Source organism: Chamaea fasciata, unplaced genomic scaffold, assembly GCF_029207755.1.
Source record: "Chamaea fasciata isolate MVZ Bird 193981 ecotype frontalis unplaced genomic scaffold, bChaFas1.0.hap1 SCAF_1, whole genome shotgun sequence".
Classification (NCBI taxonomy): Eukaryota; Metazoa; Chordata; class Aves; order Passeriformes; family Sylviidae; genus Chamaea; species Chamaea fasciata.
Genome location: NW_027094086.1, coordinates 34,875,547 through 34,892,138, shown reverse-complemented (window position 1 = coordinate 34,892,138; position 16,592 = coordinate 34,875,547). Strand labels below are relative to the sequence as shown.

General features: G+C 37.0%; 1 protein-coding gene across 7 annotated transcripts in view; it reads left to right on the top strand.

Moving 5' to 3' along the window:
* The window catches only part of CSPP1 (centrosome and spindle pole associated protein 1), a 67,941-nt gene that overhangs the window by 44,861 nt on the left and 6,488 nt on the right, over positions 1 to 16,592 (top strand). For 6 of the 7 annotated variants that reach the window (XM_066180418.1, XM_066180422.1, XM_066180394.1 and 3 more), the window contains 10 exons: positions 1,424 to 1,536; positions 2,605 to 2,754; positions 3,970 to 4,116; positions 4,886 to 4,990; positions 6,079 to 6,145; positions 7,570 to 7,690; positions 8,393 to 8,538; positions 9,096 to 9,236; positions 13,017 to 13,057; positions 14,341 to 14,404. In XM_066180418.1, coding sequence (XP_066036515.1) covers positions 1,424 to 1,536; positions 2,605 to 2,754; positions 3,970 to 4,116; positions 4,886 to 4,990; positions 6,079 to 6,145; positions 7,570 to 7,690; positions 8,393 to 8,538; positions 9,096 to 9,236; positions 13,017 to 13,057; positions 14,341 to 14,404 — 1,095 coding nt within the window. The remainder of the gene's footprint in view (positions 1 to 1,423; positions 1,537 to 2,604; positions 2,755 to 3,969; positions 4,117 to 4,885; positions 4,991 to 6,078; positions 6,146 to 7,569; positions 7,691 to 8,392; positions 8,539 to 9,095; positions 9,237 to 13,016; positions 13,058 to 14,340; positions 14,405 to 16,592) is intronic. The other variant, XM_066180396.1, reaches the window with a different exon arrangement.

Sequence of the window (16,592 nt, the reverse complement as noted above, 5' to 3'; positions counted from 1 at the left end):
ATTGCTTATTTAACCATTTAGTAAGAAGTGAAACAGGAAGGCTGATGAAGTCATAGTGTAAAACAGCCAAGAGCCCCTGGTTAGATCACTTATTTTGGGATCAGGACATGGTGCACATCAGTGATGGGAACTTCATTGTCTTCCACCTTGAATTTGATCAGCCACGTAGTAGAGTGGCTTTGTGTATGTTTTGGTGGGCTTGGTTACTTGGTTTTGTCGGTGTTTTTTTGGTACACTGCCCTGTTAAAAGAGGAACTTGCAGCATAGTAGCTGGTACACAGCAAGTGTTTCCCTTGACGTTTTCCGTAGTAACTTGTCTGTCGTGTACCTATGCCTTCTAACTGGTATATGAAATTTATTCTGCTTTTTTATATGGAAGCAACTCCATCATGAAAGAGCCACATGTAAATGTAGCTACATTTTGGAAGGATTCAAACACTGCTTCCATGTAAGGAAAATAATCTCAAAGTGTCCTCCTTGGTATGCAAACACATGCTCCTAAGGCTGGGCTGTAGCAGTAAACATGTGCATTGCTATGGGACTACTTTAATGTGTTATTTATGCTTTCCCTGATGTGGGGTGACTCACCATATAGGGAAATGTAATGTTCATCTCAGCTTAGTGGACCTATTGCTCTTGCATGTCTTTGAGGCATTGTCCTTCGGAGCAGACATGAGAGTGGAAAACATGCTGCATGAGCTGGAAAGTTAACACAACTTACTCTACTTTTCCTTTACTTCCTTTCTTTCTCCTCTGCTTCTTGTAGGGATTCTGTTCTGCAAAACCTGCTCTGTGTGGTGTCTGAATTAATCCTCCTATCTAGAGCTTTGGGGACTGTATGGTTATGTCATGGTCGTAACTCAGGGCTAAAGGAAACCTGACACTTCAAACTTTATAGTACAGTTCATTTTATACTGGCTGAATTCAGATTTCTGACTGCTTAGAATTTTATTTGCCAGTCTGGAACTTTGCTTTTTGTAGCATTCTTTGCTATTTTCTGTAAATATTTATTCTTTTATTACGCTCTGTTTTTAAAGAGTGAATAAACCTGAGGAACAGAACTTCATGTTCTAAGTGAGAGGAATTGCAAGCAGTAAAGTTACAAAGTGTAAAGTATTTGCTATTCTAATTAATTAGCAGGTAATGTTCTTAGATACTAAGCTGCAGATTGAACAGTAGAAGTAGGTGACTTTAGTAGGTGTTATTTTGTAGAAATGCAACTTACTTGGATGTATTAAACAGTTAAAACCTGGCATTCATTCCAGGCAGAAAATGTAAGAATTTTGAAGCCCAGCTATGGCCTTGGGTTACGACTGTCATAAGCTTCTTTTTGAAACAAGTGTCTCGGATTCCCCCTTCCTCACTCTGGCTTGCTGACTTAAGTTCTGTTTGGTTTTTATCTGTAACCTTTCTTCTCCCTTAGGAATTACATTTGCACAGGTCTCTCCTTTTGCTCGAGGCAACGTGTTTGGTGAACCTCCATCTCCAGAGCAGCTTAAGCGACAGGAATCCTACAAGAACTTCCTGCGTCTACAGGTGAATGAATGCTCATGCCAGATGTCATCTGGTGAAATAAATTGTAAAAACAGGGTTTGCACTCAGAGTAAATCAGCACTGCCCACCAAAGACCTTACCTGTGCTATCACAGCCAATTCTGTACACAAGAGGTGTACTAAAACTGCATACTATAGAGTTTCTTGGATTACATAATAGCATCACTTAGACAAGCATTTCTTAATAGTTGGCTTCTTTAATCTAGACTTTTTTTTTAAGTATGGCTCTCTAAATACAGTATTGAGCTCTGAAACTGTGTATACAGTACAGGTTTGCATACATAAATGACTACAGAAAACAGGATGTTTGTCCTTGGAGGTCTACGTGATTGAAGTGCAAGTTCATCAAAATGAAATGGTGATCAGTCATAGTGTAGTTATTTATTGATCGGTGTATAACACCTGATTGTTCTTCAACCAGCTTATGTCTTCTGTCCATAATGCTTCATATTTAATCTTATGCTGCACAAATTAAGTATCAGTGTAATTAAATACCATTATCAAAGAAATAACAGATAATTTAAAAGACTACTAAAGTCTTACGGTAGTTTGATGTGGATCTCTTTAAAAGAAAAGATCAAGGGTTTTTTCCAAGCATAGAGCTACCAAATAGACTAAAGAATGGGCAGATCTTTTGCTTCAGTAAGTCAGCACTTTGTCTAACAATACTGCAATTGTGGAATAGAAAAAGGTAATTACCATATCTTTTTGGTTTCCCTTCTTCCATTATTTAATCACTGAATAAAAGTGTTACTCCAGCATATCTTGAATAGAGCAAGTGTTAGGAAATACTCTGGTTTTACTAGTAGTGTTTATAAGTAGTTTTCCTGTAGGAGGGTGGCTCCAATGGCCGAAAAGAAACAGTAAAATAGAGTCTCATTTTAAGGGAATTCTGAAGCTGAAATACAGGACATGCTCTAGGATTCCTTCGGTTGCACCATATAGCTTTTGATTTTGCAAGTAGGTTGTGCAAAAATCAAGGTGGTAAATGTTGTTAATCAGATTGCTACTGGCTAATGATAGTTGAATGCTCCTTTTTTTTATTTTTAAGATTGAAGAAAAGAGACGTAGGGAAGAAGCAGAGCGAGAAAAACTTAGAATAGAAGAAGAAAAAGAGGAGAAACGGCTCGCAGAGCAGAGGATGAGAATTCAAAAAGCATATGAAGAGGAACTAGAGGAGAGAAGGAGGAAAGATGAGGAGGTTAGTATTTTGATACTTTGACTTCTTTCCATCCTAAACTAACCCTTGGTAATATTTGTTGTCTAGAAGGTAAGCTGAGAAGTGTCCTGTGAATTGATCTTTGCTTTTAAGTGAGTCTGCATTAGGCAGAGAAGAGGTGGAAGATTGTCAGCATTAACTAGCACATTCTTCTGACTCTTTATGGTATACTACAAACTTGAAGTACTGTTAGTTCTTCCAAGAAAAAACTTGTAGTTTTATAAATGACAGTGGTGCTCTCCTTTCTAAAAGAAATTGGTAGTGAGGCCAATAAAAATCTTTATCAAATTGGTGGATTAAAAAATATCATCCCAGTTTTTGCCTTAAATCTAGCTCTCATGAAGTTATTTGAGAAATGTAACTATGCAAGAATATTTTGTAAAGACTTTTTTTGGATTGGCAGGGGGACTCTCTGAATTAAGAATACTGCTTGTTTTGAACAAATATCAAGCAAATCTAGTGTATACTTTTCATGGAGGTAAATTCAAATCTAAATCAGTACCCATGGATAGTCCATACCCCAAATTTTGTTTCTTGGGTTTGCATTTTTAATGAATTTGCATTACTTAGATTATAATAATTGTAGGAAGGGGACACAAGGCCATCAGAGAAAAGAGGAGTCTTTCAGTGCCCTATGCGATTATGAAAGATAAGATTAGCATGTAGGACTTGAAAATTTCTAAGACAGAACGTTTATCTTATATTTTAAATTCTCCTTCCCTGGTATAAGCAATTTAGTTGGATGAGCCTTGTCTTCTGGATACTAGAGCTGGTCTAGCAGAGAGCAGCGAGCTAACTGGTGTCATTGCTATTCACAGTCACACAACTAAAACTGAGACCAGATGATAATTTCTCTGTGGTCTTGTGATAGTGTAGTGCATGTCTGCAGTGTGTTTTAATTGAATCTGAATTTTGGGAAATGACTCCTACAGTTTAGCCTTTGCTGATGGCAGATCTGGGGTCACAAAGTGGTGTTTGTAGAAATTATTGGGAATTCTGTTTTATGATGGTAGCAGAGCCGGGGCTGCTGATATTTGTGTGAGGTATATTTTATTTGGATATTTGAAGTCAGACTAATGAAATATGCTTTTTTATTTCATACTCATCACTTTGATGTTTAATTTTTACTTCTCAAAGAGAAAGAGAACAAAACTTTAGTAATTGAGGCTTTTTTTGTGTATTAAAACTATGTTACAGAGAAGATTGAAAAATAAAGAAATAATTCAATTAGATGAAGAAAGGAGAAAAGAGGTGGAAAAACAAAGAAAAGAAAAAGAAGAAAAGCAAGAGGAACAACTTAGACAATATTTTGAGAAAGAAAAGGTGGAAGTGGAAAAGAAGATGGTATGTTTAAGTGACTTTCTAAGACAACTTTTAAAAATAAGTGGATTTTAAGGAAATCACGTGATTTCTTAGACCTCTACCTTCAATACTGTTCCCCTCTCAGTTTGATAAACTACAGTATACTTAATGCACAAACAGAGAACAGCTGATGGAAAAATCAGACATACTGCAATAGAAACTTACCTTGTTGATCAAATTTGCATTAAAAATAGTAAAAGCAAGATTAATAATCTGCACTCAATAGTTTATTTTCTAGATCTACTGTAAATACTGTGACCTCCATTTCCTGAGCCATAAATATAAATAAAATTGTTTAATAGAGGACTGGTAGGACTGTTTGTCTTGAACAATGGTGTTTTTGGCAATTTAATTATTTTCCTTTGACCTCGATGATATAAGAAATCCATCCCACAGAATTCTGGTGGACAAAATTTAAGTAAATTATAAAACTCTCTCTCTTACAAAATTTCTACTAAGTTTCTGTCATTTCTCTGAAATGGACAGATATAAAGGAAGTGTCTAGAGGAAAAAAGATGCATAACTGAAATATAAATGGAGAAAAAAAACCCCTACAGCATAGAAAAAAAGTATTGAAATTTCTATAGGTAGAAAACAAAAACCGTGAAATAATTTTTTGCAGTCATTTTATGCACTTAGGAACATTTCTTTCTGTCAGAGGGAAAATACTAACAGAATTTACCCTGTCCAAAAGAATACTTTATTCTGAAGCTATAGGAATGTAGTTTCAGTCTTGGTTTCCTCCCTGCAGTTATCACGACAACCTTCACCCATCATTCCCGCTCTTCAGAACAAACCAGTAAGGAAAGAAGAAAGGATTCCCTCTGCTGAGAGCCGTCTCTCTTACTATGCACAAGTATGATTGTTACAGCAAACTTCTGCTTATTTTTTATTTACTTCTTTTATATTTACTTATTGTTTATTTAAGGCAGTACAGTGGATGAAATCATGCCAGATGTTTAAAGTTTGCCAGTTGTTACTGGAATACCCTGGATAACAAGACAGTTTTTTACATTCATCTTTGGTAGCTCTGAAATTTAAGGTTAAATTTTATTCCAGGTATTGAAGAAAAAATTTTTTGGTGATGTGTTATTTAAATTTTTTTTCTGCATGTGCATTTTCTGTAGGAATGAGTACCTTATTTTGGAGAGGGCATACACTATCCAGATCCTTACCAGGGGTCTGATGATCTCAAGATTTAGGATAAGAAAGTTTACATATAATCTAGCAGCTCATCGTTTTCACTCACAGAAGAGCTTCACTCAGGCATGAAGTTTAATGTTGATTTGTAGCTACTGACATTCTTGCATAATCTTTATGTTTTTGAAGGTACAGGAAGAGTATTACTCCTAGTATGCTTTGCTTTCTTCTCTGCATCACAAATGAGTTGCAGTGGTCGTTCTGAGACCTCTCATTTCTTTTACTTGATAACCTTATCTAGGGCTTTTTTGACTTTTAAAATAAGCTTCTCCCAGAAGAGAGTAAATTAAGTAATTGTTTATGATATTTGAATCTCAGGCTACACTTCCGTCTTTTTATTGAAAAAGCGTTTGTTTGTTTTTTACCAATTCTTTGTCTGAACTGGGCTAAATACTTTCTAGTGCAGTTTCAGAGAATATTTCATGTCACACTTTAAACCACTGCTTTCCCTAAATTTCCTAAATGTGAAGAATGCTCTGGAGGTCGGCCAGTTTATTTCTTTAGCAGTACTTGGAATAGATTTATTTAGAACTCAGAATAGTGCATTATTCTGAGATATCGTCATAGTAATTTGGATTATACATTTAAATTATCAGATTTAAAAAACCTTAGGCTTTCACAACCTCTGAGGTTACTGTTCTGACTTCCAAATGTTAATGTAAATTAGATGTAAAATAAGGAAATAAAATGTACTGTAATTTCTTCCTTTCACAAATTACATTTCACTTTGATGATGATCACTAGGATCCTGCACCGCCAAGAGCTCCTTCTCCACCTGTCCCTGCTAGAAGAAATCAGCTGCGTTCATTAGGTGGGTATTTGTCTTCATTGCAAGCTCCCTTTCTCTTACAACAAAACTGTTCTCCATTACAGTTCCTTTTCTTGCCTGCAATAGAATAGTTCTTTAAAGTTTGCATTTTTGTCTAGGTGTTTTCTCTCTCTTAGTACTATCAATGTATGTATCAGTGTATAGTATGTCTGAAGTTTTGAGACAAAATAAAAAAGCATTATGCATCATCATAAGGAAATATGTTTTGTAAAAACTCTGATAATGGAATCATCTTCATGGGAAGTGCTGGATATCTTGGAACCATAGTACCGCTGTGACCAGAATATGGCAAAATGGGAAAGTTTTGGATTGGCTGAGTAAAGGGATTAGACCAACAGAGTGTAGAGCATTTCATTCTAGCTCTTAAATTCTACCTACCTTTCTTAGTCTGCCTAATCCTCTCTTCATTCCTCTTAGCTTTCACTGGTGGTTCTAAAATTCAAATATACTGGAAGGATCTCCTTTGCTTTTTTTTTATATTAGTTATCCTGGCAATATGTGGGTGGAAAGCAGTAATTTTTCTGCTGATACTTTTTTTTCAAGTACATAAGAAACAACACATGAAATGTAGCAGTAAGTGATGTCCTAGAAGTGCTAGCCTGCAGCAGAAAGTACCTGAGGCCATTCCAGGGAGTTGTGATTTTCCATTAAATGGAAGGCAGAGTTGGTTCATAATGCAACCTTTGGAAACTGATTGACTCAGACCTTCTGTCACGAGAGAAATAAAGACATAGAAATTGAGGATTTAAATTAGTAAGGCTTGCTTGCCTGCTAAGTTCTGGACACTAAAGTCTAAAAGTCAGTAAAATACCAAATTATTTTATTTGGAAAATGAGGAATTTCTGAAACAGGTTTAAGTTGTGGAGGAATGCTGTCCCCACCAAAAAAACCAGCATAGACCTAGAGTAGGTCTGAAAAGTCAACATGAGCATGTACTATAAATTGGAGTTAGAACTCCTGACCACTTAAGAGAATCTGCACTGGGCAGACAGATTTCCCACTTTGGAGTCAGGAAAAAGAAAGATGTTGAGTGCTTGCAGATACCACTGCAGCTCCTCTTATCTGAGGACTGTGTAGGTTTGCATATTTCAAATTAGGGCTATTTATTGGTAACACCCACTTGTATTCCACAGCTTTTCCTTTTTTAAATATAGTGAAACATTCCCAGTGACATTTGTATGTTTTCTGCCGTTCAGGGGCTCTGGTCCTTGTGCTGTCTCAAAATACAAACTCTGATCTAATTTCTAGCATATGGAATGTTGCGATTCTCATGTTTGTACTATCTTTGTTTTAATTAACATTTCATTACATCTCTTTATTCTCATTATTTTTTGCTTATGTTTATAAGTAGGAGGCAAAGTTGCTCTGACACTCCTTATTTTTAAATTATTTGTGCTAAATTCCAGAGGAAAGGAAGAATGTGATAAACGAATTATCAGAGATGAGAAAACAGCTTCGTAGTGAAGAGAGGCGACTGCAGGAACAGTTGCTGAATGTGGCCAGTTATGAAAATGTACCAGTTACACGGTAAGGATTTCATTTTCTGTTTCAAAAGCTAGCTTTTTCACAGGACCTTACAGTTGCTGTGTATTATTAGCTAGTATTAGTTGGCCAAAATACATGAGTGGAATGAAAATAAAAAGGTAGAACTCATATATAATTTTTTTTCAATTTTTTTCAAATGAGTTTGGGTTTCCTCCAAGACTCTTGCTAAAAGTTATTGTACTGGTGAGATAGGAAGTTACAATGCTCTGTCTTGAAGAGTGGTCTAAACCAGATGTCTATCTGTTTTAGAATAATCTAAATTTTATCTCATTACTTTTTCTCCTAGGGCATAATTTGTGCCTGTAAACTGCAGTACCTGCTGCTGAATATGTTTACAAATACTGTACTGTTGTGGAAGTACTTTCTTTCTTACTGAAAAATCATATTCTCTTTATTTAATAAATCTGGTTTGTTTCCAAAATGTATTAGTTAATCATACCAATTAGCTGGAAAAGACACATCTAATTACCAGCTATAGTTCCACTCTGTAAAGTTTGAGGGGTTAAGTAGGTTATCTCTTTTTATAACACAATATGCAGGGTCCTTACTTTCAAATTTATTTTCCTGTTTTGATAGCTTTATTTAAAGATAAAAGTTCTGAACATTATCAATATTATATTTCCATCCAACTCATTAATAATATGGTGTTAAATTGCTTTCTGCTTGTTTAACAAACCTTTCAAGTAGGAGGAGAGAGAAGAATCCAAGGGACATATTTGAGATAGCCAGGCTTCGTCTGCAGGCTCCAGCTCGGCGACCTTCCTTAAAGGAGGCACAAGATCCTGTCAATATACAGAATGTCTGGGAATTTAATGAACTTAAATACAAAGGCAGGTAGATCTTCTTGTTACTGATAAAGAATGGTAGGGAAACAATATGACCTTCTCCTCCATCTTCCATTCCACACAAGATTTAAAGACAAAAATAAAAATCAGGCTCTTAATGACCTACTGCCCATGCAATGTGCTTTGTGGGCAGTATTTTGTTTGTGTTTGTGTGTATCTCTCTGTGGGGCTGTTCCAGCAATTCCATGGAATTCTTGGCCTCACAATGCTGCATCATCCCTTGGAGCACTGACCTGTCTTCTAGTCCCTGCGGCTTAAACTTCTTGTGCATTTGATGTCATGGTGTTACTGAAAATAGACTGAGTTGGACTTTTTTACCAACTAACAAATGTTTCTGTGTAACTTCCTGTTTATTCTTTACCAGAAAACATATATTTTTAATATAGTAAAATTGTAAAATCATTGCCAAGTTGCTCATTCTCTTGGCCATCGACACTATTATTTTTAATGGGTTTTTTTAATAACTTAGATATTTCTTTAAAAATGCTTTTCAGAAATGTTAATTTAGGAGAAAAAATGTAAATTTCACGTCTTTGCTCTAGATCCGGAAACACATATGGGCTTGAGGCACATGTATCCTGATCCTCCAAAAGATGACCGAACTCCAGAGATTCAACAGCAGGCACTGTTGAGGGAGCAGCAGAGGAAACTTGGCAGAATGAGAATGAGGAGAGAAACAGAAGGTAAGGAATGAATGCTCCAAGATGAACTAAAATCTTTGAAATTATGTGGTTTGTATTTGATAAGAATTAAAGCCCACTAGCACTAGTTTTACTTCTTTTAGCTGCACAGTCAGCACTGGAGTACAAAACAGTAAAACACCAGAACACTGAAAGTCTACTGCAATGTGAGCATAAAAAGATTGAGTGTTTGGGGGTGCTTTGGTGTTTTTGTACTTACTTTGGGGGAGTTTTAATTACTTGTGACTGTTTCTCTTTGGTGCCCTGAAAATAATTTAACTAGTGCCTCATACTTCAAAAATTGTAAGGGAAAAGTGGTTTTGTTACTGTTTGTTGGAGAAAACTACAGAACAGTGAAACTCTTTTGCTGAACTGTGAAGAAAGTGTTGGCAGGTAAGTTCCATGGAGGCATTTTTGTTCTCATGGAGGAAGTAGGATGGCTTTGAACTGTGAATTGGTTAAAATACAGCCAGTGTATCTTCACCTTGGTCTCCTTTTGATGGATGAAATTTCTTTTCTTTCCATTATCTTGGGTTGATCTATTTTAAAGTTTCAGAAACCTGTATCCATAAAATGCCTTTGCTTTAGAAACCACATGTGAGATATTGTAATTACTTGGAGGTTCTGGAAGGAAAATGTTGCTTGTATCACTAAAAAGAGATGATCCTAACAGAGTAAACATTAACAGCCTAACATGGAAAATATTTTGGCTGCATATTGTAGAAGCAGTGAAGAGTAGATGTGTTATCCCTTTTTTTGCATGCTACAAATAATTCCAAATGTAAAGTTCATTCAGGTATTTTTTTACAAACAGTCATGAAAGAGCAGTATTTCCAGTTGTTTTAGAGGATATTTAAAATTATGAGAGTTGCTTAAACCTACGCAAATGAACTCAGGTTTGAGGGCAAGATACAGATTTCTCAGAAAAGTGTTTGCCTCTGTAGTTCAGAGTGGCCTAACTAAATTTCTGAAGAGAAAGTAGCTTTATTTCTGTGGTGGCCTAGCCTTTGCTAGCAGCCAGACTCCCATGTGGATGCTCTCCTGCTTATGTCCCCCACTCCTGCCCTTTGGGGAAACAGGAAGAATAAATCTTGTTGGCCAAGGTGCAGATGGGGAGATCAGTTACCAATTGCTGTTGTGGGCAAAACAGACCTGACCTGGGGAAAATGAACCTAATTATTGTAAGCCTAAATATTTGATGACTGACTTGGAGTAGCAGAAAATAAAAAGCATGAAGCCTGCACCTTTTCTGCCCCTTTCCTGTGCCATTTTACTCCTTCATTCTCAGTGTCCCTGCTCGCCTTCCTTGGTATCATCCCAGGTACCAAGTTACTTCTGTGATGCAATGAGTGATGTCAGGCTCAGGCAGGGGGGAATTATGGTCCTTACACAGCAGTTTCTCTCTGCTGCTTCTTCACCTTTTGATCTGCTCTACCCTGTGTCCTTCAGGGGAATCTCTACTTTGTCACCTGAGCACCTCCTCCTCCTTCTCTGGCCTTGGTGCCTCCAGGGCTGCTTCTCACAGGTTTGTCCTCAGTCCTGCTGCCACGCACTGATTTGCTCTTTCTCAAATTTGTTTGTAGAGGCATCACAAGCATGACTGATAGGCCCTGCTGAATCCTGCAGCAGCTCCATTGTGGCATCAGCTGTGCACAGAGTATCCCCTGGCATCTTCCCACAGTCCCCTACCTTGCCACAGTCACCCATGGAATTGCTCCTTAGACTTTATTTGCCTTAGGTGAAAGTTGAGCATCAAAACCAAGAACACGTGGAAGGAAAATATTCACATTTTTGCATCCTGCTCTGGAAAAACTGAATGCCTTTTCTGGTCACTGGTGCTTTGAGGCTTGCACCTGTTAGCTGTTGGCAGACCTGTGAGATTAACAGAATTGATACCAAGATGTGAAGGGTGACAGCTGTGTTTTGTTCGGTGTCCTGTTGTGTATTAAATGTGATTCCTGTTCTATCTTGGACAGATGAGCTGGTGTTCAAGCAATGTGTGCCATACTGCTTATGGGTAATAGAACATCACAGTTGCAAATAAGCACATCTGTATCACATTCTGTGTTAATTACGTGGTTGTGAGTACCCTTTAATGTCTAAATGGAATGTATAGGCTTGACTTCAGTCTTCCCCTTCATGAGATTGACTGAAATGCTGAAAGACAATTCACTGGCTTCAGCTGAGATCTCTCTGGGGCTTGGTTCTGGTTTTCTGCCATTAGAATATTTTTTAATAGACCAGTCTGAGAAAGCTTTCGTTTAATGTTTTCTGCAGAGAAACCTCCACCAGCTAGAAAGCAAATTTGCCTTTTCCATTAATTTCAAGCACATGCCGTCATTTAGACTTCTGCTAATGGATAATGTAGGCTTCCATGATGACATCCAAGGAAAGGCCTCTTCAGGTTAGCTTAGATTAGCTAATAGACAGGCAGCTGATTTTTAGAAGTATTTTCTACTGATGCTTCTTGAGGATCCTTAAAAGCTTCTTCTCCTTTTTCTCTCCTACTGCTTTTACAACATCATTTAACTTTATAGTCTGTCACTGAGCACTGAGCTAGAGAATTATTTGCCATCTCTCTGTTACCAGTTTATTTTCCTCGGAGACAAGTTCATCATCTTCCTCTGGCTGAAAATACATGAGTGGTTTTATTGTCTGATTTAAGGCAGAAAGAAAGATGAATTAAAGCAGTATGCACTTTTATACTGTGGATGAAATAATGTGTTATGGGCTGTTGTGGCAAAGGCATGCCTTTTTTCCCACACTGTGTGTAAATGTTCTTTGCCTTATATGCTTTTTATACAGCTTTCCCTCTGATATGTTTGTTTTTCTCTTTATGTGAAAGAGGAATATGTTGATGGTTAATGAAACTGCAAACTGAGAAATCAGTGTTTTAAATATCCCAAGTTTTTAAATGCTGGCTGTGTCCCTCTAATTGAGGCAGTCTTTTGCAGACTTCTGGATGATTATTATTCTGAGGAATGTGAGGGAAAGCCCCAAGAGCAGGTTTGATGTTGCTGTGCTGCAGTGCTGGGTGCTGCTTGCCCGGAGCAATGTGTCAGGAACGGGCTGGGAGTCAGGCCAGGAGGACTGACAGCCCATGTGCCCTGATGCTGGACAGAAGGTCACACTGAGTAAGGTGTTGTTTCTTGCATCTCTGCCTCAAAAACAATCTAATTAAATTATTTATTTGAAAACTTAAACTAAGTAAGAAAAGTAACTTCAGTTCTGCTTCTTTGCATTTCCAGCATGCATTCTTAGCTTAACTTTCAGGGTCATTTAGGGTCATTCTTAGCTTAACTTTCAGGCTGGTTCTCTGTGCTCTTCAGAGCTGAGTTTTTTTATCCCTAGATAAAAGCATATATATCCTTATCACTTTCCTCTGTAAAATCATCTCTGTCTGGTTCAACTTCTCTTTGAAAGCTGGAAATGTGGTGTGCTCAGCATGTGGAATGTACATTTACTCTTGGGGTTTTCTGCAGTCCCTGCTGTGATCGTTATTCCCTGCCAGGAGCCAAAAAACAGATTAGAAATAATACACTACAGATTTCTGTTTGATTTCTCTGATTCTACTTTAAATTTGCATAAGTAAACTGGAATGACTGTTGCATTCAAATGTTTTAAAACTCATTCCTTCAGCACAATTTATGTATATTTAAAGATGTAATGCATACTGATCTTCATTTTTGCAATGATAAGCTGATAAAACATGTATTGTTATTAATTATTTTTATGTCAACTCTGTCATTTTGTCTCTTGTCTGTGTAACTTTTCATGATCAAGATGATTCTGCTTTGGACAGCTACCCTCAAACCATGGGCCTGGTAAGAATAAAAGGTTTTTTATTATATTACTTTTTCAAGTGTGAGAAATATTGTGTCTTTCACTGGTTTGGAGAAAGGAATGTCACCTAACAAGACAGCAAACGAATTCGTTTTCTGGTCCACACAAAAGACAGCTTCCTTAAACTTGACACACAAGTTGCTTATCTTTGTATATAGAGATGGACTGATTTTTTAACTCTAACCTTTTGTATTCATTGGAGCTTATTTTATATTCAGATGATGTTAGATTGCTGGTAGGGGGTGAGAATTAGTAGAAAAAGCCAAGCCAGAAACAGTTGCTCTGAATTTGGGTGGTTTAAGTCATGCACTTAGCACTGAAGATCTGGATCTGTTCTCAGATGAAATGTTTATTTTCTGACTTGGTGAAAAGAGCAAAAGAAAGTGCTATCAAATTAGAATCCTGCACTAACCCAAAATACTGAATGATAGAGTTCAATTGTATTTCATGGCAATGTGAAACAATGAATAACAGGAGACTGTGCAACAGCAAAGATGTTAACCTTGAGGATAGTGCTGTAACTAAATGCAGAAACAAAACAGTTTTTATTTTAAAAAAATAATCACATTAATGCGCTTTATAGTTGTAATTTAATGTCTGAAAATATCATTCAGAGCAATGCTTTGCAGTAAAAGATTTGTTTTCTCTTGTTCTCTTTCCTCTGATAGTTTCTGGTGCTTTGATTTTAGAGTGCTTTTCGACATAAATTACTCCTTAGTAGGATTTCTGTAACAAACTGTTGCAAATATGAAGTGAACTACGAGTATTGTCTTAGTGCTTGATATTATGATGTAGAAATTTGTTATTTTAATGCTTTAATGTCAAAGATTGTATGTGGTGGGATAAGTTAAACATAAGGAATCATTCCTCATTTGATGAATATTTCATACAAACCTTAAGTGCAAAGCTCACTTTGAGCACTGACTGTTCTGAACCTCATGCAGAGTGACAAAGATCAATTTCTTGATGGAAATGTCTGTGTTACACAAATTACCACAACAGTTGCCATGTGTAGGCAATTTCAGCAAATGGGATTTATACAGAAATGTAAAAAACCAAACCCTAATGCTTAAAGAGAAAATGACTTCTTTAAAAATGTATTGGGTTTTTAGAACCACAAAGTCAGGGATAGTAGAATATTAACACTGTAGAGCTGCTCTTTGCTTTGAAGAAGTTTGGCAATTAATTTCCATTAATTATCATTTGGCCCCTGGAATGTATTGAAGCCTCTGAACTTCCATTTTTTTCTGTTTCACTTTTGTAGTTCAGGAATGAATCTAATGAATTCCAGAAGAATTCACTGTTGGAATCAGACAGTGCTTTTATTGGTGAGTTTACACCTCCCCTTAGCCATGTTGTGAATGTACAGACACATGGTTTAGTCTAATGCTGTGTCTCTAAAATTATTATTGTTGTTTTAGAAGTTGCAGTGGTTGTAGCTATGGTGATTGGTTTGAAGTATTAGGAAGCTATGTCTCCAAATTAAAATGAGATTTATGAAATTTTACTGCAATAAATTTGTATAGATGACACTTAAATTTAATAATGCTGCTCAGTTGCCCTTTACCACCTTACATCTTTTCATGAGAAAGCATCTTTCTCTGCTCTTTGTGCTTCGTCTGAGAGGTTGGTCTTGTCAAGGGGCTTTTTTTGACATCTTCCAGCTTTGGATAATGAAAAGCTAATATTTATCCAGGAAATGTGTTACAATGGTAGCATAGGCAATGCTTTTCTATTTTCTGCTGCAAACAATATAATTTATTGGCAATCACAGCTTACAATTGCAATCTCTCCACAGTGAAATACAAAAGTCTTAGACAGTCAGCGATTCTTTTCATGGGTATTCTTTTGATTTACAAGCATGCTTGATTTTTAAGTATGATTATATGGGTGTAAAATTGCACTTCATTCTAAATTAGTCACTTTTCTGCTGTTCACGTATTATTTCATTTCACTTGCAACATCATACTTACAGATATTGTCACTTAGTCGTCATCTGAAGCAGAAGATTTTGTTTTCTAAAGATTTTTGTATAGGCTACCTCATGTAATGTCTCTCTATTCAACCTTTATATGCATGGATGTAAAAGTGCTGTTTTATTTGCAGTTACTAGAAATAACAAGGCTAGGAAAACCCAACTAGCTCAGGCCTTTACATATTATTTTCCATTAGCAGGCATTTCAGTATCTTGAAATTTCTTTCAGTCATCTATGGGAAATCATCTTGCAAGGTTTTTATTCTTTGCTGTAGGGGAGATGCAGTAGAGTCCTGCAGCTACTTTTTAATGAAACAGTGTTTCTATAAAGTAATGATTATTATCTCTGGCTTTGGTTAAAAGCAGAATTTTTCATTTGAAATGTATTCAAGCCTATTCGATTAATGTGCAAGTCCTGGAGTACAGGGCATTGGGAAGAGCACAGGGTGGGCCTTTCAGCCTTGTTCAGTGCATTTGGCTCTCTCTGTAGTCTGCAAAACCTTCCTTTTCAGGGGAGGGATTATGATGTATTGGTACAGCTCAGTGGAGAAAGGATGCCTCAGGAGAGCCCATCAGTCTGGGCTGAGGCCAAACATCCCATCTCAGCCAGGACAGGCTCATGGAGAGGAACACAAGATGCAGGGCAGACATGCAGGGCTCTTCCAGCTTCCATTGACGCGGAGCTGATTGCATTTCTTAAGTCTTGCTAAGCTGGGCCTTTCACAGGTTGTCTTGCAGGAACTGGAATTGGCATTTTTCAATCCCTGTTCACCGTGAGCACTATTGTGTGGATAAATATCCAGCCTGTGCATTCTGTGAACTATGTCCTTTTATCGGCTCTGAGGCTGCCACCTCTGTAATGGGGTGCTCTTAGTTATTCACCACTTTCACAAGGTTATGATATTTATAGTCCTCTCACCCTTTCCCTTCTTCTTCCCATCCAGCTGGTACTTGCAGTTGAGTGAGGTGTTGGAGTTAACCTAACATATTATTTATTCCCCTCACCCCCTTTTTTTCCCTTTCCCTTTCTTCAAAAGTGAGCTGTATGCATTAACTAAAAATCTGTTATCCTTTTCATTATTTGGGCTTTATAAATAGTTAGTAACACTCTGAAAATGAATCTGGTGACTTCCATCCCTGAAATGAAAAATAAAATCTATCATTCTCTGTGGGCTGAGAGGTGGGCTGCTCACATTGTCTGGGGGTCTTTTGTGAAATACAGGGAATGTATTTTAACAGTGTTTGCCATTTCCTAAGAAGAGTGTAACACTACCCTCTGTTTTGGTTGAGGTTTTTTTGACATGGGTTTTAAATCCAACTCAATTTTGACATCTGTTATGTCAGCATTACGTATGAGTTTTTCTTCTAGGGCTCAGAAATTTGAGGCTGTTAGAAATAAAGTGGATTATTAGTCTCTTTTTTCCTTTTTTTTTGCCTCACTGAAAACCCTAGAATCCATTAGTTTTAATGCAGTGATTTAAAAGCATCTCTGCAGCAGACTCTGAATGATAGATGCTTACAAGAACAGGTAGCATCTGATA